The sequence below is a fragment of the Cornus florida genome, unplaced genomic scaffold (assembly GCF_030987335.1).
Source record: "Cornus florida cultivar Cherokee Brave unplaced genomic scaffold, ASM3098733v1 CherokeeBrave_3.0.0_Hap2_Chr07, whole genome shotgun sequence".
In the NCBI taxonomy this organism is placed as follows: Eukaryota; Viridiplantae; Streptophyta; class Magnoliopsida; order Cornales; family Cornaceae; genus Cornus; species Cornus florida.
The window spans coordinates 3186420-3211524 of NW_026775577.1; the positions used below are offsets into that span (position 1 = coordinate 3186420).

The window sequence follows — 25105 nt, forward strand, 5'->3', positions numbered from 1 at the left end:
ATACAAGAATCAGAAGTTCAAAACTCATTTCTTTTAGTTTATATATTTGTCTGCAAGAATCAAAACTACAAAACCCATATCGGCATCATTTCAGATTGTTTAAAAAATCAAAACCCAATTTCAGCCATATCAAAACCCAATTTCAGTTTCCATCGCCCTTCCAATTCGGGTTTGCCGTTCGTATGCTTAAGCCGGCCCTCTTTCTCTCAACTCTCAAGCTTGTCCCCCTCTCTCTCTGCAACTGCTAACTTGTACGTATGGGTTTTGTGTGTAATCAAGGGCAATTTTGGCATAAGAAATCACTCACCAAGCCTCTCATTCCCTTTCCTTCCGTTTCCGCCTATTTTTGGGAGGTTAAGAAATTTACTGTAGAAGCCTTGTGTTAACCCTCCAAATCCTTCCCTCTCCTTCCACCAATTGTACCTAAACACAATTTTTTAATCACCCTCCATCACCTTCCCTTCCCTTTCCTCCCATTTTCACTCTAACAAACTGAGCCTAAAAGTTTTGCTAGTTAAACGAGGGTATATTGATAAAAATAATATAAAAATTAATTTTCCCTATCTTCTAAGCAAACAAAAAAAAGTGTCAACTCTATCTATCATTTATATTATCCATTTCTTTCAATCAAAAAAAAAGTGACGGAAGCCGGTGGCACCTTTGTTTCCTTAAGAATGTCTTATTCGTCCCTTCACCTCTCTCTTCCATCTATTTTTATATCCCTCTAACCAAACGGAGCATAAAGTAAGATTTTATAAAACAATTGATTTTATAAGACAATTATAAGCCAACTATCTTACCAACAGGTCTGTGACTAAGCGGTACAAGGCTACTACTTTCCAAAAGGAAGTTAGGGATTCGAACCTAATTAAAGACAGTGTGTGTGAGTCCCAATTTGAGAGCAAAAAAAAAACACTCATCTCTCATATGAAGCATGGTGTCGAGTGTTTTTAAAAACCAGAATTGTATATTGTGCATGATGTTTTACAAATTAAGTGTGAGAAAGAATCAAAGGTCTTTGGCTTAACGGCATAAAGAGGGGAGGAATTCGAGGCGAGGCAAAGGCAAAAAATGTTATAACAAAAACTCATGAAAAATATGAAATAATTTATAAATAATTAGTGACTGGTGGTAGATATTTTTGCTTTACATTGAAATGCCAACCATCTACTCATAATTGTTAAAAACTTCTTTCCAAGGTCCTGTTTGACAATCGTTTTTATTTTGACTCGAAGAAGAAGTAGTGTTTTTTTATTTTAGAGTGTGTTAAATACTATTTCAAAGATTGCTTGTAAATGTAAATTTGTTAAACAAAAAAATATCAGTGGAGGCAATGACAGACAACAGATCCGTGTCTCACTACAATATATTAGCAAAAGCAAAAAATTACGAAGCATAAATAGTTTTGAATACTTTTTTGGTATTTGAAGTTTTTAAAATGCATCTACAGGGCGGAGCCAAGGGGGCTAGGGGTGGCCATGGCCCCCCCTAATTTTTTGGGAATTTTTTTAGTATAGGTAAAAATAAAAATAATATAACATGTATGCTGTAAAATCTATACTTGGCCCCCCCCCCCTAAGAAAGAAAAAAAAAAAAAATCTTTCTTTAATTAGCATTTAACAAAAGATAATTTATATATAATCTAAAGGAGAGTGATTGAAATGACTACTATAGAATCCTAATAAAAACTGACTTATATATTTAATATGACTATCTTAAAATTTAAACTCAAACACAGTTCTTTCCATAATGTAATTATCTTAAAATCCTTCAAACTCAATCAGATTCTTTCAATAACCTTATTATTCTAAAATTCTATCTCATACTTGATTATTTCCTATCACTTTCTTTATTTTTTTTTTCTTTTTAGTTGCCAATATTCTTTGATTTAAGTTAGTCAAAATTGATTTATTGTAATTTGTTTTTTTTATTGATATATTGTGTAATGATTATTAATTTGTGCAAGTATTACATGAATTTCTTATTTTTTTATAAATTAAAATCTAATTGTTTAATTAAATTTTGGCATAAATCTTATTGGTGTTTGTTAAGAAAGTTTGATAAAAAACTTGTTTAAATAACTATATTTTTTTATTTAAATAAATTGACAAAAGTTTAAGTAGATATTTTTTTATATGAATATAATAAATAGTAAAATATTTTTGCCTACGTAATATTTTTTTTCCTTCCCGAAAGTAGCAACTAATGTTACTTATAATTTTAGCCCCCCAATTTCAAGATCCTGACTCTGCCGCTGTGCATCTTTACAAAGACTCACCTATGTAAATACCAAAAACTTACATAAAAACTTATATAAAGACATCACAGCTCAGTTCTGTTTCAATTTTCATAGGACCAGTAAAATTGGTTAGCTTCAAAGTACTTCTATAACGATCCAATTCCAACCTATTAACCAAGAGGTACAATGGGAGATTTTAGCAATTTTGTACTAGTAAAAATTATAAACAAAATTTAAAATACAAAATATACATTTTTTCGGCAGTTAATTTATTGAAATCCTGTTCAACAATGTGCGTGTCGATTTTTCATTGGATGAATAAGCTAGGGTTTTGTACCAAGCTTCACCCAACGCTTATTTTATTACAAAACCGAGAAGTATTCAAACTCTCCCCGCAGTTAGTTCTTACTCAGGATCATCATCCCATCATCCTTCAATAGCCATTGGATATATTTCCACTTGAACTTCACACGCCATCGAACGGTCTTCATCTAGCGAACACATACACCACCACCGCATAGCAGAATACCCATCACCTTGAGAGCCAAAACCACAGTCAACACCATGACCATGACGTCAGCCTGTGATGACCAATCAATTACAGTACTTATACCGCTCTCAACCAAAAATATCGGGTACGACCCGGAATCTCAAAGCAAAATGTAATAAAACCGGGCGGGGTCCGCTACGCTCAATCAGAATCAGAAAACGCAGAGCATCCGAGAGAGAGAGAGAGTCTCAGATGGTCAAATATTGTTATAAAGGTCTCTGAAACTACTTGTAGTACAATTTCACTTTACCTTCTCTCTTCTATTTCTCTGTCTCTAAAAACCTTTTAGGGTTTCTTTGCTTTGTGGTTTGATCACTGTTCCAGCTACACTCGCACGATCACAAGCTTTGAAGTCTGCAAAATGTGAGATTTACAGTTGCAGGTACGTCTTCGTATTGTTTGTTATTATTATTTTTTTGGTTGTAGTGTATGTTAGTGAGGTTTTTGGTGCTGAGAAAATGTAGGAAAATGGAAGTAAGTTGAAGATGTTTTCTTTTAGATGGAACCTGAAAGATCGAGCTCCTGAGCAGAACTTGATAACCAACTATTTAGCTTAGATGAGCTGAGATATTTATCATTGAAAGAAAAAATAGCAGGATTTTTTAAGTTCAATATTTAGATTTTAGTTTTATTTTCTCGTGTTTTCTCATTAAGCAAACGGGGGATGTTAAGCAAGGAAGAGAGAATCTAGCTCGGTTTGTTGTGAAGAGTGTCGGTGACTGTGATTCAAGGAAGGTGGATGTTCTGTGGTTCTCAAAATGTATGTTTTGGGTAGTTTGGTGAGAGATTCTGAGAAATGGGCGGCTCGAAAGTTTATTCAATGTCTGTGGAAGTTTCATTATTATTGGGACATGGTTGAGTAATCTGTGGAAAACTGTATCAGGAAACCCTATATAATTAGAATTTAAATATAATATTTAGTTAGCATATGATAAATGAGATATATTTTGTTACCTTTTGGGCTGAACCTGTTTGAATGTTAACGATAGTCTTCCTTCATTAGAGAATTTACCAGAAATTGACATATTTGCTGTCAGCCTAATTGGTGTATATGATTATTGGAGCATCCTGTCTTGGTCTTGCCCTCAATCTTTATCACTCTGATGCCTCAATGCACCAATCAAACAATAGCCATATTGTGGGGTCAATATCAGCATCCCCCTCCCAAGCACGGGACAGTTTGGGGCTTAAAAATTGATCTGTAATAACAGAGTTTCCTTTTGGACTGGTTACATCTTACAACAAACTTGTTTGATTTTTTCTCTAAATCATTGGGGATTTGATGAGTTTAAAAATTTAGGTTGAAGATCCGCTTGCTACTCATGCATGCTTGGGTGAGAAAGGAGTGAATTTGATAGAGGTTCTGCTATGGAGTTGAGGTAAGAGTCCTGGAGAGGACATCATGTAGAAGGTGCTGTAGTCAGTGCAAAGTTTTGAAATAGAGTTTGTGTAGCAAATATGTACGCACAATCACTGTGCTAACCTTCCATTTAGTTGACCATAAAAATTTTGCCTTTTAATTTGCTTGATGACAGACTATGCTGGTAACCATAAAGTTCAACTACTTTTGACTGTAACATTTATCTACTTTGGACTGCATCTTCTGTTTATTCCAAGGGAAATGATTCATCACCTTCTTACTTGGAGATGATTTTATTTGTGAAGAAGGTCAAGCTTTTCTGTTTATTCCAAGGGAAATGATTCATCACCTTCTTACTTGGAGATGATTTTATTTGTGAAGAAGGTCAAGCTTTTCAAATTTTATTTTTTAAAAAAATAAAAGGAAATGTATAGTGCATATATTTTCAGCAGTAAGTTATATTATTCATTAACAATATCTATCTTATGCATTCTAACTCTACCATGAGGCAAAAGGAGAAAATTCCCACTCTTGTATTAATGCATTAGCTTAAATGGTGGTGAGACCCCATTTCTTTAATTGTTCCATAACATTTAAGAGTACTATTAACATTTATTCTTTGCACGTGTTTGCGATACACATTTCATTCTAATAATTAATAATATAATAATTTTTTTTTAAGGAATTTTTATGAATGTTAAGTGATGCATTTAATTATAACCATGGGACTGAGTTGGTTCCTCCTTGGTTCCTCCACAGATTATCAATTATTTATATATGCTTGTGTCTTTAAATGCACATGCTTATTACAGAAAATATCAAATAGGAGGTTGAAGGACTTGCACTGAGCACGTTGCCAAAACTATATCCATCCCTAAATTTAACCAGTAGGCAGTAGCTGACCAACTAATTGTGCCATACATGCTGAATTTTTGTTGGGTTGTCTGTGATGCCACCTTCACGCCCAATGATAATTTTTAATCACATCTTCTTGACTAGTCTATGGTTTTTTGATGTTTAATTTGTAGTTTTCTCATTTTCCTTCAGGTTCATGAACTAAATTTCTTTGATTAAAATTGTGTCCTATATGCAATTGCAAACACATAACCTTTTTTTTCCCTCATCCCATTCAGGTTGAGGAGTTAAATCTCTTTGATACTAATTGTATCTTGAAAGCAATTGCAAACATATCACCTTTGTTTCTGTTCACCACATATGGCTTCAGCTGGTCTGGTGCCTTCAGCAATTGGACAACCTAGTGACAATACAATGTTTGTTGACAAGCTCCCAGAGGAAATCAATGAAATGAAGATAAGAGATGACAGGATGGAAAAGGTTGCCTTCTCGAAACTTGTTGAAAATTGTTATCTGTTTTCTATCTACTATTAACTCACTTTCATGATCAATTTTTTTTTTCTTGGTAATTTTTCTGGAATAGGAAATGGAAGCAACAGTTGTGGATGGAAATGGAACCGAAACAGGTCACATTATTGTAACAACTATTGGTGGTAGAAACGGTCAGCCCAAACAGGTAGATAATGTAAAATTATTTGATTCTTTTGTAACTTTTCCGATTATCTTATTGTCATTGGATCACTTCTGGCTATATTTAGAATGGGCGAGCTAACATCTATACCTGCATGACTTACATATCTTCCTTTTTCTGTAAGAGAAAAAAAAAAAAATCAAAAACTAAGTGAGACTGAAATTAAGAAAAAACTCACACTGATTACTGTGGGAAGTAAAAATACGAGAGGAAACAGCCGTCATCATCAAGTGGTATCTCTTGCCACCCACAAAGAAGGTGGTGCAGAGTTCAAGTCCTGGATACACTCTGAAGTTTTTTTGAGTTCAGCTAATTCCAGATCTTAATTCTTAGATAAGAAGCAAGCTGTCATTTTGTCAATGCATGGTTAGAGCATATAAAATTGTTTTGAAGGTCTTAAACTGCCAATAAATTGAAGTTTATTCTTTCCTAGATGATTTGTGCCTCATGATTTTTGTTTGATTGCTAACTAAAGTGTAAATCATGAATCCACTGGCATCCTTTAATATCATCGATAAAGTTTCCACTTTACTATAATACATGATATATTGTTTCTGTTTGAGGTTCTGCGCTTCAATATAATTGTTGTTTCTTTTTTCCTGACTTGTACCTCAGACCATAAGTTACATGGCAGAGCGTGTTGTTGGTCAGGGTTCATTCGGCATAGTCTTTCAGGTGATACTTTGTATTTAGATTCTGAACCCTTAATTTTGGTAATTGATGGTAGCCTTTTGAATAAGGTTGGCATACAACAAAAAGTTCCCCATCATATAAATACATACATACTTGCATATATAAGTATCTGTATCTATATATAAAATTGTCTTTTAAGTTTTAACCCTGTTTATCGTATTTTGCAGGCTAAGTGCCTAGAATCAGGGGAAACTGTTGCAATCAAGAAAGTCTTACAGGACAAGAGATATAAGAATCGTGAATTGCAAACAATGCGTCTTCTTGATCACCCCAATGTTGTTTCTCTCAAACACTGCTTCTTTTCAACTACAGAGAAGGATGAGCTTTATCTCAATTTGGTTCTTGAGTATGTACCTGAGACAGTTTACCGTGTAGCAAAACACTATAGCAGGGCAAATCAGCGAATGCCCATGATATACGTCAAAATCTATACATATCAGGTTTGGCAGTTTTTATATATTGTATCTTTGTTACCATCATTTCCCATATATTTACTTTTGCCAGATCTTGAATTGGTTATGCTGCAGTCATTTGCTTGAAAATCTGTTAGTTGAAAGCTTAATTACTACAACTACGGGGAACAATAAATGTGATGAAAGACTCTTTGCATCTTTCATTGATTTTCTTTCTTCTTCTTTTTATTTATTTTTATTCAATTTATATATATTCCCCAAACTTGCTTCCAGGAAATTCGTGTACCTTTTAGTTGTATGTTAAATTTCCATCTTTCCTTATCAACGCTACATTGTAAATAGATACTGCTTTGGTTTTCCTGTTTCTTCAACCACTTATGTCTTGTTCAGGTCAAACTTAATGTCATATATGCACTAAATAATCTCAAATGTCTCTACCTTAGTATGTTTACTTCTCCTGCATTTGATATTGCCAAATGCTCATTTACATATACCAGGAATATATATGTGTGTTCTGAGCAGTGAATGTTGTGACGTTGTCAAATGGCAATTATTTCATTTACCAGGAATTATAGTTGATATGCATTTTGGGCGTGTGAGTATCCATGCTAGATGCTATTTCATATATTAAATATGCAAAGAGATAATGTTTAACCTTAAATATGATCGTTCAATTTATGGATGTGTCCCTCCAATTTAATAAGGGCCATGAAAGCAAGAGTTATTTTCTGGTACTTTGGATCTTTCCTTGCGTAATATGAATTGCTTAAATAAATCTTCTACCTAGAGAAATAGGTAATAGATGAAATGGCTTTTGCAGAACTTAGCTTGATTAAGTTCTGTTGTAATTGAAAGGGACAAGGAGTTGATGGAAATGATATATTGTTGACATTTATTCACAACATATGACCAATATTGTTTTTTATGACTTCTGTTTAATGTTGGCAGATCTGTAGAGCTTTGGCATATATTCATGGGGGTATAGGAGTCTGCCACAGGGACATTAAGCCGCAGAATTTACTGGTTTGTACTTAAAGCTTGTAGATCTTCACATGTTATGATTGAATGCTTCTGACCAATACAATATTTCAATGCAGGTTAATCCCCATACTCATCAGCTTAAACTTTGTGATTTTGGAAGTGCAAAAGTTCTGGTACGATAACTGCTTATTTGTAAATTTTCTTTCCAAGCATAATATTGTTTGTTATGCAGAGTTTATGAGAGAACTAAATATTATTTTCAAGCTATCAGTTCTGGGATTTGAAACGTTATTTCTAGGATTATGAGGTGGTATGCCTAAAATGTTGTAAACAAACTAGTTGGTAGGATCACCTAACTATTATTTATAGTAATGGTTGTATTAAGGCAAGAAATGGAACCAATGTAAATTCAAATTTAGATATATCTCTTGTTGTTGAGGTGTGCGTCCAAACACGACCCGGATCTGTTGAACATAATCCATATCCAACATGAAATCTATGGATAATTCAAATAAATCCTAACCCAATGTAATGGGCCTCAAAATGGATTGGCTCCTTGTTTAAACCCAATCCATCTGATCTTTGTTGATTTGGCCCCCATCTTTCCTCTTGCTTCTTGTTTCGTTGCTCCTCCCTATACTATCAATTCAAATATGGATCTATTTACCTTTCTTTTATTTGCCTCTAATCTTTTTTTGGTTCATAATCTTTAACAGGTCAAAGGCGAACCAAATATATCTTATATTTGTTCTCGTTATTACCGTGCACCTGAACTCATATTTGGGTCAACTGAATACACAACTGCAATTGATATATGGTCTGTAGGTTGTGTCCTTGCTGAACTGCTTCTTGGACAGGTTTTTCACGAGCTGTAAATTTCATTCTTTTACTTGGTCCAAAGCAATGACTAATTATGAATGTCAATGATATCTTGAATGTTTGTTTTGGCCTTTCCAAATTGGTAGCCTCTCTTTCCAGGTGAGAGTGGAGTTGATCAGCTTGTTGAGATAATTAAGGTAACTTGCCAGACCTCCTTGATGAGTAATATATCTCTACAAGTGATGAACAGAAACTATTGATCTTTCTTTTATCATAGAACCAGAGCTGAGTTAATTTCTCCTCTTTGCCCCTAGGTACTTGGGACTCCAACTCGTGAGGAAATCAAATGTATGAATCCAAACTATACGGAGTTTAAATTCCCACAAATCAAGGCTCACCCCTGGCACAAAGTAAGCACCCTCATACTGTTTCTTTTCTAGGACACTATACTTCATGTCATCAAGTGTCTTTAAGTGTCTTGTGTTCATAATTATATGGCACCGTGTTCTCGCAGATTTTTCACAAGCGCATGCCCCCTGAAGCAGTGGATCTAGTCTCAAGACTTCTTCAATACTCTCCAAATTTAAGGTGTACTGCAGTGAGTATTTCCTACCACCCCCTTGGCCCTTATGTTTTCACTGCAAATGACACAATTAACTCTCCAAATTTAAGGTGTCTTGTCATGTTTTACATGGCTTGACTCATTTAACATATCTAACTTAAAGAGAAAAACATGATTTTTTTTATTTTTATTTTTTATTTGTAAGACATTCACATACCCAACTTGCACACACCCTCATTATTGCTCCAATGGGGACTTGAACCCACCGACCTCTTACATGAGGGGAGAAAAAGGGGGAAAACTTTCATTTCTGTATTGACTTAAATAAGAATAATTATTCCCCATGAATCCCCTGTATGACAAAAAAATGAAAATAGGTAAAGTTACTGAAAGGTGCATTTCCGTCCCTCAAATTATAATTATATGAAAACTCAAAAGCGTAATGCACAGAAATGTCTATGTAGCAGTTTTGTGAAAATCACTATTCATCCACGTATGATGACAAAACTGCCCTTGTATCCTTTAAAGATGTGTACTGAACATGTTGTATTAAATGTGATGCGCAAACGTACAGAACGGTGCCTTGATTCAGCAAGAACAATTTTTATTTTTTTATTCCTCCTTTAGACGAACAATGAATTTTTCACATAACTGTAAATACTTTACCTAATTTGGTTTTTTGACATTGAAGTTTGAGTTTTCATATAATTGTGATTTGAGAGTCCTCAATGCACATTTAGGTAATTTTCCCAAGAGAAAATTATAGGAATTCATAAACGATAAATTGAAATAAACATATCATTTTTTATTAAAGAAAAAGGTAAGAACACGGACCTGATCCCACACCCGCTATTGCCCCAACAAACCCTCAAGAGGTCGAGGAAATACTTGGATCCGGTACATTTGACTATTTGATTGACGCATGAATCAGAATCTTATATATATATTATAATTGTTTTCATAGTTTTCGGAAGCAAACACTAAATTATTACTGCTATTTTTCAATTAATAGAGTCCCTTAAGATTGAAAGGGAAGTTGTATAGGACAACTATTAGAACAGCCGTACTTTATGGGATTGAATGTTGGGCAGTTAGGAAACAACATGTGCATAGAGTGAGTGCGGTATAAATGCGAATGTTGAGATGGATATGCTGTAAGACTAGAAAGGATAGAATAAGAAATGATATATTAATGCAATGGTTAGAGTAGCACTAATTGGAGATAAAATTGGTTAAGATGGTCTGGACATGTGCAAAAAAGACCATTAAGTGTGCCAATTAAGAAGAGTGATATAAGAGGAAGAGAAAGATCAAAATTAATGTGGGTAGAGTTGGCAAGAAAAACATGCAGTTTGACTAAGATCATGTCCTTTGAGCAGAATGGAAACATAAGAATCATGTAGTTGACTCCAAATAGTTAGGAAAATGCTTTGGAGGTGGTGGTATTTTTCTATTTTCAAGTCCTTATACTTAAAAAGAAGAAAAAGCAAATCTGCACAACCAGAATAGGTGATGAATTGATGATAGAATGCAAACTAAAAAAAATATGTAATATGAAATTTGACTGTTATCTCATACTCTGTTGTATTCTCCTGTTTCGCAGTTGGAGGCCTGTATCCACCCATTTTTTGATGAACTTCGTGATCCTAATACCCGTCTCCCTAATGGCAGGCCGCTGCCTCCTCTCTTTAACTTCAAACCTCAAGGTTTTTATTTAATTTTTTTATATATAATTTGTTTTCTGATAATGTATGTTAGGTGGTATATTTTTCATCTCTTGATAACATTTGCTTTAACTGAAATACTGCACATTGCAGAGCTGAAAGGAGCATCACTGGAGCTCCTGCCCAAACTGATACCGGAACATGCTCGGAAACAGTGCTCCTTCCTTGGTTTCTAGGGTGTACCCTCTATGTTGATATTTGTGGACTGATTTGTGCTGTACTTGTTTATTCACTTTGTTGGCTGAATTAGTGACATCCCAGTTTGTTGTAGTGGTCTTCTGTAAGAAAACGATTGATGAATATCTCTGGTTTTGTTTATCTTTGGGGGTTAATTGCAAAAACCTCTTCGGAACTATTTTTTCTTTGCATATTAAATCAATTAGTGCATCTTCTACCAAAACTAATGCTATCAAGAATAGGAACTCAACACCTCCTTTTCTATCTAGATCCCGCTTTTACAGTTCATCGCCGGCAACCTCCTCAAATCTCAATAATTCAACTATTTAACGGCCGATCCCGAAACACTGGCTGCATTTGTTGGCACCGGAATCTTGCTCATGATTGGAGTCTCCAACGAAGTCCTCCATGACCTTGTGCCGCACTGTGAGCACTTTGCTGCAATGACTTCAATCTAACATTCCCACATCGTCGCCGATCAAGTCCAATATATTGCCGTCGGGAACAAACTCTTCGTCAAAGATCCGTTCTTCACTCCAGTTTTAGTATCTGCCATTGTCAGCCTATGCCAAACTCTTCAAACACCAGGCTTTGATAAGACAATCAAGCTTTCCTTGCCCCATGCAGCGTCCATATTCAGATAGCTGCCATCTTCACCGTTGTTGTCCCCTTCTTCGCTGTCTCATCACTGTTACATGACATTTTTTTTTTTTTTTAGTTTTATGATATATTAGTACGAAATAGAAACACAAAAAGAAATAGAAATAGAAATTGAGTATGCATGTTATTATATATTTAAATATTAATATTGTTAACTAAGCATCTTATCATGCTTCCTGAATGATCATTGAAGCTTTTAAGAAATTTTGAAAAGTGATAGTGGTGGTAAAAACAGGAGTTGAAATAATTTATTTTTTATCATATATGAATTGGGCCGCTTGGTTTAGATTAAGAAATTGAAAAACTGAAAAAGCTTTTAATAATTTTTTATAGGAAACTTGAGTTAAAAAAATAAAAATGTCTAACTAATAATCTGATTTCCTAGCAAATTAGGGCAATCAAACTCACAAATTTAAGGAGTTAGGCCTCTGTCAGTTAGTCTACTAAATAGTGTCAGTTATTATTTTGTTACATTATATAATTTGTAATTTTTAAAGATTATTTTTATTTTTAAATTTTTAATAATTTACTTTTTAATGTTTTCAGATAATTGAACCAAACAAATTATTTTAATTTTTTCTTTAAATATCTCCAAGCTCACATAATTAAAAAATTCTTTAATTTTCATCTCTAGACACACCTATTCCCGTATCCAAACACATTCTAAAGATTGAGGTGTGAGTCTTGTCATTTATTTGATATGACTTGTACACTCTCAAGTACAAAAGTTTGGCTACTCGCTCTCCACATGCTTTTACCATCACCCAAAATAAAAAAATAGAAAAGAAAAGAAAAGAAAAGAAAGGTGAATGTTCAACCCAGCAATACACCTTTCTTGCGTTTGGAAAAAAAAAAAAAAAAAAAAAAACACTTTTCTCATATGATGAAATGAAATCGATACAAAAACATAGTAAATCTATATGTAACATAATACAAATAAATATATATATAATCTTATATGAAACATAATAGCACAAGAACGTATATTTTATCTTCCTTGGCGCGAGTAAGATTGAATTTTCCATCGTGGCGTGTGAACAGATTCCACTGAAACGACTTTCTTATGACTGCGTACGAGCCCTTCTCTCCCTCTCTCACTCAATTCTAATGGGTTTCTCCATTTTCACCTGCAATTGAAATCTCTTCCTCTATATCTGCTATCTGTATCTATATCTATATCTATATCGTCTCTGTATGTTACTATTTTAACTTCTCTGGATCTCCTTTTCGTTTCGGTGTTTCTGATTCTGTAGCTTTTCATCTATATCTCATATCCACCCAATATCTATATATATATGTATGTACACACAAACACACACATTGAAGAATGTTTTTTTTACAGCAGTGAAGTGCATTAGCGATTTCTTCGAGCATTTTCAAGAAAAAGATTGATTTTTGGCACCCAAGGTAAATTTTATTTGAATTGGTTGAATCTTCGTTTATAATCATTTTGATGTTTGTTATAATTGTCGTTGTTGTTATTGTAATTGCTGTTTTTTTTGGGTACAAGATTGAGGTTTTAGTGGGTTTGATTTGGTAAAACTAGGGTTTATGGGGTTCGAAAGAGGCATAACTTCTTTTAGAATTTGTTCATCTTTTTGAATAAATGCAAGGGTCTTTAAAAAATTTATTCTTTTTATTTTTATTTTACCTTGGCAAAACACCCACTTGCCCCATGGGACTTGAACCTTGACCACCTACTTTTCTTTTCTTATTATTATTGTTTTTTTAAATGTAATAATGGCTGTAATATTTGCTGACCATATTGTGATGTCCAACCTTTTAACAAAATTTGGACATGCTTTCATGGGTGAGGGTTTTTGATTTGAAGAGATTTCTCTTAGGATGGTAGGGTTTAAACATAACTCGATGCCTAGATCAACTGAACCTGTCACATGTTAGGAAGCACGGACATGAACAGTGGCGGAGCCAGAAATTTAAGTCGGGGGAACCATTCACCATATTATGATGAGAAAAATTGAACCTAAATGAAAAATTGCAGTGTGTTTTTTTTATTCTTTAAAATTATGTGAGACCCACAAGAGGAGAAAAGACATGTTTTTTTTCTTTCTGAATTTTAAAAATTTTGTTGGGTAAATGAGGGGTAGTTTTGAATATTGGAAGTTTTTTTACGGTCTTTTGTGAATTTTTTAAGATTTCAATTGAAACACCCTTATAATTATCAAAATTCGTGTCTAGAAACTACAAATAACAGAAAATTTAATGGTAAAGGAGGGGATTTTTTTGGATTTTGATTCTTGGGCATGAGCTTTACTGAATTTTAAAAATCTTATTGGGCAAATAATTTAAAAAATAGGGGATCTTTTGACTTTTGCAATTTTTTATTAAGGTCTTTAGCGAATGTATTAAAATTTCAGTGGGGGCAATTTTAGAATTACAAAAACTTGTAAGTAAAAAATACAAATAAAGGAAAATTCCAGTGGGGGCAACTGGTCCCATTGTGGCACCGCCACTGGATATGAACACATGACAATGACACTACGGACACAACTATACGACACGTATGTGGCAGTGATACGTCAACAAATAATAATAGATAACGTACAAAAAAAATATATATGTATATATACAAAAAAGTTATTTCTGCTCATGTTATTTTCATTATCATGAATGAAATCACTAATTTGGAGCTTAGGGCTAGATGGGTGTTTTTTGTTTTCTAATATTTTATACTATTTTTAAATTATCCCATAATTTATTTTTAAATTGCATTAGAATCCCTTGTGTCCAAGACATATAATTACAAAATTACTCTACCGTGTCCTGAAAGTGTCCCAAACAGTTCCATGTTGTGTCCAATAAGGAAAACTTTGGCCATGTCAGACATGTGTCTGGCCGTGTCCCTCATGTGTTTGTGTCGGACGCTTGTTTTACATTGCCTAGCCACTCTTAAGAGAAGTGTCTGTGCTTCCTAGGTACATGTATACAATGATTAAAGAGCCCATCCTAAATGACCCACTTTAGAAAATGTTCATCTCAAAAATCAATTTATCAGATGACACGTGATAAGCATATTTCTTAGACTTCTCTTTCCCCTTCCACAGTCATTTTTTCTTTTGGGTTATTTTTATTTTTATTTCTACTACTACTACTATTATTATTATTATTATTTGGCCGCCGCGGGGGGGGGGGGGGGGGGGGGGGGGGGGGGGGGGGTTTGGGTTTGTGGGACTCTTTGGAACCAACGTGAATTTTGTATTCCAGTTATATGACCATCCTAATATCTTACCTGGGAACCATTACTTATTGAGTCCGACTTCCACTGACAAACCCACTTTACAAGCTTTTATGTGATTACATTTATTTATCTGTACAAGGTATGGTGCTTAAAGTTCTTAAATTATTTTTTGGAAACTTATATTAGAGCCATTGCCTTAGATATTCTGTGCTGTCCTTGTTATTTCACTGCATAGCCTGCATTACTTCAGTCCTTAATTCTTTTCATGTACTTCTTGAACAGCTTGGGAACATTTGCTTGGGAAAACTAGTGATTACCAAGAGATGGTACTTCTTCCTTTTTGTGTGCAATTCTATCTAGCATACTTTTTTTTTTTCTTTCTTTTTTTTCATGTCTCTTCTTTTATTCCTCACTGTGAACAATTAAAGGTTATATGTCTAGATGCCACACTATGAACAATTAAACAATCAGAAAAGAACCATATTATCATCCTTGATTTTAATTTTATGGTTTTGATTGGTTATAATTTTATTTGTATTACTTGTCATTTTCTTTTCCCTTTTTCTTTGTGGCGTGCTTTGATTTGCATAGGATGGGAACCATTCTGGTGAAGAGAGTGACAACTTTGACTGGGATACTGAAGATGAACGGGAAATTGAGAATTTACCTTTATCTTCCCATTCAAGTTTGACAGTAGCTGGTACAGAAGCTACTGCAGGCTCTGGAGAGGTAAATACTATCGGCTGATAGAAGGTGCTATAGCATAATCTTTCTTTTGGCTTCAGCACTAAAGTTATTGACTGTTGGTGAATCACTATAAATATAGCGAGGAAATCTTTTTTTCTTCTTCTTTTGGGTAAGTATTTTTAACTCTAAAAGAAGTTGTTCACTGTTGTTGAATGTTATCAACCTATGTGAGAGAGGATTGAAATGCTTGTCCATTGATCAGTTTTGTCTAGACCCTTGCAAAATAATAATCTATTATCATGCTTTCTTTCCATCTTGTGAACATAATATGATCTACATCTTTGGATGATCCATTATTATTATTATTTTTTTGATAAGTTGGATGATCCATTATTATTTAAATTCAAAAATCGTATTTATTGGGTCATCCATTAAGTGCTAATGTGCTTCAACTTCACTTTCATTGGTTACTGGGAATTTGAAGAATATCTAAATTTTAGAGTGGCATATTAGAGGGAAAATTTCCTCAACTTCGATTAAGCTATTAGATGATCTTGGTACTATATTGCACTTGTAGTTGTTTAATGATTGATTGAGGAAAGCTCCTCACCAAGTATTATTTACTTGAGTTGTGGTTGTAGAAGTTGGCATTCCATTGTACTTATATTTTTTCAAATATTTGTTTCTTTAATGAAAAGTTGCTTAAATAACTCAGTCCATATGTGTATATATATATATAGATATATTTCTATAATTATCTGTTCCTTCATCCTTGAACTTGTTTTTGACTCTCTGTTTTGTTATCTCAAGGCAAGCTCATCAGCTGGTTCTTCCCATTCCAAGTTGATTCATCATTTTGTAGGGATGGGGTTTTCTGAAAAAATGGTTGCAAAAGCAATTGAAGAAAATGGTAAATGCATTATTATTTTATTTGAGGATAATTTTAACCTTGAAAGCTTCCTTTATGACTTTCTTCGGATAAATGTGCAGGAGAAGGGAATACAGAAACTATACTAGAAACTCTCCTCACATACTCAGTGAGTAATGTCTGCCTCATTCAGATACTCGTTTTTTTTTTTTAACAGTACATTTGGTCTGGGTTAATGTGCTGTTAAAGACAAAAACACAGGTCAGCCAGGGAATGGAAATACGATTTTATTTAGATGCCACGTGGGAAGCCATGGTTGTATGTCTTTGTTCAAGCTCTTTGAAAAACCACATGCAAATGTTTGGTCACATATATCTTGATTCTTCAAATTAAAATAAGTTATTTTTGCTTTCTTGATATTTGGGAATATCAATTAAGTTATGATCTCTGTTCCTGTGTTGTGGTGGAACTTGGAAGTAAACAGTTTCAAGTTACAAGAACCATTGGTTCTCAAAGTTTAGCAGTGATACTAGTACTAACACTTATCTTGATGCAATAATGCATTTAAAGGTAGAACAATTTTGCACATATCTTGCTACTTATTAAAATGAGTTATTTCACTTGTTTGGTAACATCATTGGATATCACTATCTATTCCCATGTTATGGTGTAAATAAGCAGTTTTAAGTTACAAGGGCCACTGTTTCTCTATGTTCAGCAGACGTTAACTCCTAACATTTATCTGATGCAGTAATCTATTAGCAATAGAACAATTTTACACATATTTTGCATCCATATAAATCAATTTTTATGTGATTTACAGTTGCAGAAAGAGCAAGTGATTTGAATAAGGCAGCTTCTATTGGCAGTTCCTTTTATAATGTCAAGAGTAAATGTTTGACTAAGTTGTAGAAGTATTTGTGTTGCACGGGTGGCAAGAATCTCGGTAGAAGATTGCAGCCACTAATTTTGACTCACAAGTCCCTTACCATGAAGGTTGCTACCACAATTGTCGATACCTTTGCTTTTGGTTGTTCTTTAGTGATTTGAATGCACTTTTTAAAGAGGTTGCTTATCTGTGGCTCTTAAATAATTGCTACCACAATTATTGCCGCCATAAATAATACACTTGTGCAAGAGGTAGCTATTAGTTACACTATTGCAAGTGGGGGAGTTTTTCAGAACCAGTAGTTAGATAGTTCTGCACATCACTGGAGATTCATGTTGCTTATATTTGTTCTAACTACTAAATGAAACTCTATGGATGTTCGATGTGGTAGAACTTAGATGCTTTCGTTGCATGTGGTAAAAGCATCATAAAGTTGTACATAACATCAACTTTGTTACCTGGATTTGCAGTGGTTTACATGTCAATGGCAATAGCCGGAACTAAGCAGTATTATTATTATCAGGACATGCCAAGTAGAACCATCAGTATATTCTTCAAATAGAACATCTTATTACATAGGACTCATTCATAAATTTAGAAATGTGACCACTTGATATTACTTGAGCTTGATTCTACTAATTAATAAAAGATCGATGAATATCAGATCTCTTTTTATTGGACTTTTACCAGCACACCAGTGATCCTTGTGGGTTCTGATCAATAAGGTAATTTTTCCCCAATATGGAAAGGTCTAAATATGATATCATATTTTTAAGCCTGTTGTATTTGAATTTTCTCTCGTCCATCCTGTTTTCAGCCACATTAATGGTTCACATGATTTGAGCCAATGTCCTAATTTATGTGATGAGTGCTTTAGTTTAATTATGTGCACATCAGCTTTGTTTGTTTCTCTCCTTGAGCTTGTCTTACTGAATGCCTTGTAGTAGAGTCTTAATTAATTGATTGGGTTGATGTCAAACGGTGAATCTATTTATTAGGGATTGGTTATCTGATGAGCAAATAATGCATAATTTGTGTTAAGCAATATACTTTGCTAGTGCTATCACACATTTTCCTGGATTGAAAATACTATGCCAGGACAATAGACTCTAAATCCGGCAGGACGAGTTCAAATCTCAGTGGGACCTTCAATTTCTTCGTATATTCCATATTTAGGTGTCTACCATAATGTTTAAATTACCACCAAGGGCTTAGCCAAGTGGTATCATCCTCCTTCCAAATGGAAGGGTGAAGGGGCAAATGAGTGTGTGCGACTTACCTAGCAGGAAAAAAAAAAACTTTGCCTAAATAAGCAGTCACATTTTGGAATTATTATATGTCTCTTCTTAAATTTTGTGTTTCTTTTCCTTTTATATTTTACTAATTTCAGGGATGTGTCTGTCTGATTATTGATCCATTCCATAGTTAAAAAATTCCTTCTTGAGACAAAATTTTGCCTGCCTACAAATGTTCGGCAATCACCCTTTGGGATTATATTTCTCTTACTCCTGAAAATTTGAATTTTTTCTGATTTATATTTTACTACTTTCTTGCAGGCTCTTGAAAACTCTCCTGAATCTCCTCAAAAACAGCAACATGTCGATTCTGATCAATACTCTACAGATTATGACGAGAGTTTTCTAGATGGTTTTTCAGATACAGATAGTTGGTCTGGAAGTGAGGTAGCTATGACCTCTTGTCTACATATGATACTTTGTTGATTGATTTATATGATGCTTGACCACCAAATTATTTAATATCCTTTGTGCTAATGTCTAACAGCTAGCAAAATTATTTATCATTATCATTACCAACTTATCTTTTCTATACTAATGCTTGGTTTCAGTGCCTTTATATTATGATTAAACTATTGCTGATGCGGAATGGAAACAGAGGATTCATGTAGTCGACCCCAAGTTGTTGGGAAAAAAGGCTTGGTTGTTGATGTATTAGAGCATTTCTGATATTTGTGTAGCGCTTCTAATGTTAACACGAATTTTGCATACGCATCTAATATAGTAGTTTGATAACAAAGCAAAGAGAGATTTTAAAGTCAGTGACGTACTGGGATGGTAGGTGCTTATGTATATATGGAATTTTATTATCTGGAGATGTAAATGTCACCAAAACTGTTGTGCATTAAAAATTTATTGTAGAGTAATGCATATGTTGGCAACTTTCATTTGAGTAATAATTTCATTGACTCCACATTTCCTTAACGAAAAAAGAATCAAGTTGAAACATTGTTAGAACCAAAAGCTCACTATTTCCCTCCTCCCTACATTACTGATTTCTTGCCTTCTCTCATTTTGAAAAGCAATTATCATATTGCTACTGGGTTTTTTCCAAGATCTAAAATGCAATTACCTATGTTACTTTATGTTGAAGTATTTTACTTTAAAATTATTTTGCACCCTTTATAGAGTTTTGTAAGATGTTTTTAGTTGCACGCCCATGACTGCATGACCAATTAGTGTTTCGGTAAAAAAGCATAACAGCCTTCTTGATAGTTTCCTTTGAAGTAGTTATGTTGCCTGATAGACGTAAGATAGTCTTGATTGATATCCTCTAGGTTATAAATGAGAGTATTCCCTAGGCTTTCGAGAAGTAACATTATTCACCGCTTGGAACATATTGTAATTTAAGACAGATCTCTCTTGGATGTTCCTGCCTAGCTTAGTATGTTGATTTCGGTAGTTATAATTGATTTATATTGCAGGGAAATAGAACTTCTTTGTCTGGCAAGGATAAGACATTTTCGTCTCTAGTAACCATGGGCTACACAGTTGAAGAGGCTTCAATTGCTAAGGACAGATGCGGTGCGTATATGACAATTTCTTTGGTTTTATACTGCTTTTAGCATATTACTTTGCATATGAAGGGTGTGTGACGTTATGCTATTATTCTTGGCACATTGGATCCGTCAATGTGTGAACGGTTTGGCTGGAGAGATTTGGAATTTGTTATATTAAGCTTGTTGATTTGCTTCTCATTTTTTGTTTGAGACTTAGGGTTCAACAGTTGCAACTTTTTCTAATTTCATCAAGCAAGCTTTGATATTTTGAGGTGGTGTGGATTTCCCAAGTTAACTTCTCAATTCATTGAGTACTTTGTTGAGCAAAGAACTAGATCTCTCATGTACAATTCATATAACATATTTGACCTTTCTTCCTTGTCATCCTTGTTGTTACGTTCACTGGATTTCTTATGATTGTGAGACATGGTGCTAGCTAGTTTGTTATCTCTTTTTTCATTGTTTTGGTACCTTTTTTTCCAACAATGTCTTTGGTACTTTACGTTACTAAAAAGTGGGTAGTTTTTCGAGTGAAAAGTGGGTAGTTTTTTGAGTGAAAATGGTATGAGACCAGTACTGTAATGGAGGTTACATGCAACAGTTTGTTCAACATGATTTTCTTAATGACTGGATCTCATCATGAAAAAATCCTGACAAAATTGTCACTCTGAATGGATGCTCCTAACTAATTTGCTGTGGAGAAAGGAAGATATTTGATCAGTCATCTACCGGTGCGTCTTATATTTTATATATTTGACTAAAGTGAGGTACACAAGGGACTTGGACAAGCATGGGGACTCTACCTTGTTTCTCATGTGTAGTTTGAGTTCTGCCATAGGATGATTTTTTAGCCTGCTGGAACTTGCTCATGGTATCGAGCAGAAGCTTTCTTTGCCCTACTTGTTGAGTATGGTAATATAGAGACATATTTTATGTATTCAATATTCCCATTGTTTAGTTTGCCAATTGCAGTATCAGAGAAGGGATAGTGTACTTGTCTAAATGAATTTGATGCGGTGTGGAAACTAGATCTTCTCAGTAAACTTCTAGTTGAGTGGCTAGTGACACTTGTGTTATATTGTGGCCGTCTAGAACTTCAATAAAGAACAAAAAGAATCATCAAATGTAATGGATGAAGTAAATTTCCATGTGCTGCTGAACTATGATATGATATAATATGCATACGTGTTTGGTCCTATTAGCCACTAGTTTTGGCTAATTGATGTAGCAAAACTTATTGCATATTGTGTATATTCTAGCTGCAAAGTCTCGCTTAAATCTTTTATCTTCCCTTGTATCTTTTCCTTTCACTTTATTATTTTTTTTTATTTTTTTTTTCTCCTTTTCCTTTAAAACACCACAGGTCCAGATGCCTCAATTGCTGAGCTTACAGATTTTATATGTGCCGCTCAAATGGCAAAGGCAGCGGATGCATATCTACCTGATGTAAGTAAGGTGTTATTTATCTTCTTTTTAGGATATTGGAACAAGTATTGAGGGAATTGTGATAATTCTGTTAATTATTAATGTATCATAATCCTTTTTCTGATTGATCCTTTCCTAACTGCATTTGGATTATTTTTCGTGTGATTGATTTTATTTTTTCTCCACCTTCGCAGCCAAAGCCAAAAGGTGTCTCTAATGACAAGGGAAAGAGAAAATTTTATGAGTATGAGTTGTTGAAAAGGAAAAAACAGAGGTCTGAGAAGAAGGTTCTACGTGAAGAGGATGAGATAATTCGTCTTCCAAAACCAATGATTGGGTTTGGAGTCCCTACTGAACCGTGTCAAGTATTTCACAGAACCCTTCCAGAGGCAGCCGTTGGACCTCCTTACTTCTACTATGAGAATGTGGCACTAGCTCCAAGAGGAGTTTGGAATACCATATCTCGGTTCTTGTATGATGTTGAACCAGAATTTGTTGATTCGAAGTATTTCTGTGCAGCTGCGAGGAAAAGAGGCTATGTTCACAATCTTCCGATTCGAGATAGGTTTCCTCTTCTTCCGATGCCCCCACGCACCATACATGAGGCGTTACCCTTAACAAGGAAATGGTGGCCCTCGTGGGATACGCGAACAAAGCTGAATTGCTTACAAACTTGCATTGGCAGTGCAAAACTGACAGATAGGATCCGCAAGGCTCTAGATGATTGGGATGGTGAACCACCACTGAGAGTGCAAAAGTATGTACTTGATGAATGCCGAAAATGGAATCTAGTCTGGGTAGGAAGGAACAAGGTTGCACCTCTTGAACCCGATGAAGTGGAAATGCTATTGGGGTTCCCAAAGAACCATACAAGAGGTGGTACAAGTAGGACTGACAGATATAAATCTTTAGGCAACTCATTCCAGGTGAACATGAATAAATCATGAATATTTGAATATTGCAAATAATTCCAAGTTCTGAATAATACTAGAATAAAGTGTTCTTACTTCCAATAAATTACGTAATTTAAATCATTTCAGCGACTGATCTCCTTAATGTTGAATTTGTGATATTCTTTATGGGATAAATTCTTTTCAGATTGATACAGTGGCCTATCATCTCTCTGTGCTGAGGGACTTGTTCCCGGGTGGCATCAACCTTTTATCTCTTTTTTCTGGGATTGGTGGTGCAGAAGTAGCCCTCCATCGGCTCGGTATACCTTTGAAGAATGTTGTATCTGTTGAAATTTCTGAAGTTAACAGAAATACTGTCCGGAGCTGGTGGGAACAAACAAACCAGAGAGGGAATCTGATTGACGTAGTTGACGTTCAACAGCTAAATGCTGATCGGCTGGAGCAGTTCATAGACACCTTTGGTGGTTTTGATCTTGTTATTGGTGGGAGCCCATGCAATAACCTTGCAGGCAGCAACAGGGTGAGTAGGGATGGACTGGAAGGTAAACAATCTGCACTTTTTTATGATTATTTCCGTATTCTAGACTTGGTCAAAGAGATAATGGGAAAGCAACGATAAATTCATATAGAAGGTCCTACATTTTGGGAACTTGTATTTGGTTTAGATATTTTAGGTCCTTTTCCTTTTCCCCAAAAAAGAACTGTTGTAGTCTATCCAATTTCATATTTTTTGAAGCTATTTGGAAACACCAAATCGACATCTTGGAGTTGAAATGGTACGAAATTCACAATTCCGATTTGCCGATCCAGTGTTTCCAAAATGAATTCTGGGAAATGGAGGGCAATTTTTAATTATTTATTTTATTTTTTGTTTATATATATATATATATTTATGTTTGATGACACTTGCTAATGTGCTGTTTTATTATGATATGATGTTTTTATGCTATCAGGCAAACAAATTGATGTTAATATGCAGGAGCATTCCAATTTAATAGGGGCAGGATCATGTGCTGTAAACAATGCTTTTTAGGTACTTCAACCTGTAAATTAGGCACTTTCCTTTGCTCTAAAGGCTAATTATTAAAATGTTCTCTCTTCTAAGCTACTCGGCCAATTTCGTGGTTTTGGAAGGGTTGCTTCAGGCCTATAAACTAGTATTTCTAGGGCCATGAACTTCTTCTAAACTATATAAAGAAATATGGGTCGTAAAAGAAAGAATCACCATCAGGGCATCCTCGTTAACAACTCAAAACTACCGGTCAGCTTACCGCTTGGATCTGATTCTACACAACATTTGAGCTTGACATTCCCATGCCTGCAAGCCTTTCAATCCACTTTTGTTCGCTCCTTTGAGCTTAGTGCCCGGTGTCAAGTAGGGGCTTTATTCAGTAGAGCATCCATGGGAGCTTGAAACAAGGTGAAAAAAAAATTATCCAACCGATAAAGTACCACAGCATATTGGAGCTGATAGGATGTATATAGGGTGCTTACGTTGAGTTATTGTATAATTTATTTTTTCGTTCAAAATTTTAAACCAAATAAAAAATAAAAATAGACGAAATGTGCTACTGTTTATTTATTTTTATTTTATTATTATGAATTGTTTTTTTTTTTTTTTTTTTTTTTGTGGGTATTATCAAATAATAAAAAAATTGATATTTGTGTCGATAAGATAAGTCTAAAGGTCTGTTTGGTTAGACAGAAATGTATGATGGAAAGTGAAAGTGAAAGAAAGAAAAATCAAGTTTTCAGCATGCATTTGATTAGTAGGAAAATTTTTTATGAAAGTTTTGAGAAAATATTATTTTGTTAGTTTGGATAATGCAAAAGTAACATATTTTATAATTAATGCATAATAATTTTTTGATTCATACATAATTTATAAGTCCACTTTCATATTTTATGAATATGAACAATGCAAATCTTTTTATACAAAAATCACATATGATTTGAGTATAAAACCCTATTCAATTTTAAAGATGTATTGATAATAAAAAATAAATATTATATTGATTTTCATCCACGTGAGATAGTTATGTCATATAGATAATATCTAATTCATGGCCTCATATATCTATTGAAATATTGGTTTCTACCATTCAATTCTTAAGTCATTTCCAAAAACTTTAGGTAATGACAGTAGTACATATAATGAATCCAAATGTGTCCCAGTAAATAGATATAGCATAATTCAATAACTTCTATGAAAAAAATTGGAAAAGCAATTCAATTGGGGCATAATAGGAAATTTGTAAATAAAATAACAGTTTTGAGTGAGAATGTAAACTTTCTTGTATTTTATGCAGGAAAATATTTTAGAAAAATTTATCCTATACTAGAATCCACTCTCCTCAAAATTTTCTCTATCTAGATAACCAAACTCCAAAAAATTAAAAAAAATTCCCATTTCTTTTCCTTTTTATCTACTTCACACTAATCAAGCAAACCCTAAAGGATTGCTTTAAAAGTGTTTTTATTTAGAAAAATTACCCCCTTTAAATAGTTAACAAATTTAGAATTTCTAACCCTTTTAAATGGTTAATAAATTTAAAATTTATAACTTATAAAACTGCATTTTAAATATAGAGAGGTTAAATATTTT

At 34.1% G+C, this 25105-nt stretch overlaps 2 protein-coding genes across 6 annotated transcripts; both read left to right on the forward strand.

Annotated features, from left to right (window-relative positions):
* Positions 1 to 2931: 2931 nt before the first annotated feature.
* LOC132315762 (shaggy-related protein kinase epsilon) lies at positions 2932 to 11242 on the forward strand. 2 transcript variants are annotated; one of them, XM_059814162.1, is made up of 14 exons: positions 2932 to 3171; positions 4090 to 4168; positions 5283 to 5484; positions 5588 to 5680; positions 6311 to 6370; positions 6556 to 6828; positions 7750 to 7824; positions 7899 to 7955; positions 8499 to 8639; positions 8748 to 8798; positions 8916 to 9011; positions 9116 to 9199; positions 10767 to 10869; positions 10981 to 11242. In XM_059814162.1, exons 3-14 carry the CDS (start codon positions 5365 to 5367, stop codon positions 11061 to 11063), a joined length of 1236 nt encoding a protein of 411 aa, XP_059670145.1. In that variant the 5' UTR covers positions 2932 to 3171; positions 4090 to 4168; positions 5283 to 5364; the 3' UTR covers positions 11064 to 11242. The 2 variants fall into 2 exon arrangements, with proteins under 2 accessions (XP_059670145.1, XP_059670144.1); XM_059814161.1 differs by lacking the exon at positions 4090 to 4168.
* A 1418-nt stretch (positions 11243 to 12660) lies between these two features.
* On the forward strand, positions 12661 to 24101 carry LOC132315764 (DNA (cytosine-5)-methyltransferase DRM2-like). Of its 4 annotated transcripts, none has more exons than XM_059814166.1 (13): positions 12661 to 12795; positions 13067 to 13131; positions 15206 to 15249; positions 15515 to 15652; positions 16421 to 16520; positions 16601 to 16647; positions 18924 to 19049; positions 20087 to 20186; positions 21525 to 21607; positions 21781 to 22512; positions 22685 to 23042; positions 23454 to 23533; positions 23635 to 24101. In XM_059814166.1, exons 3-12 carry the CDS (start codon positions 15247 to 15249, stop codon positions 23531 to 23533), a joined length of 1767 nt encoding a protein of 588 aa, XP_059670149.1. In that variant the 5' UTR covers positions 12661 to 12795; positions 13067 to 13131; positions 15206 to 15246; the 3' UTR covers positions 23635 to 24101. The 4 variants fall into 4 exon arrangements, with proteins under 4 accessions (XP_059670149.1, XP_059670148.1, XP_059670147.1 ...); XM_059814165.1 differs by having other exon boundaries at positions 13070 to 13131; XM_059814164.1 differs by lacking the exon at positions 12661 to 12795 and having other exon boundaries at positions 12804 to 13131.
* Positions 24102 to 25105: the final 1004 nt, after the last annotated feature.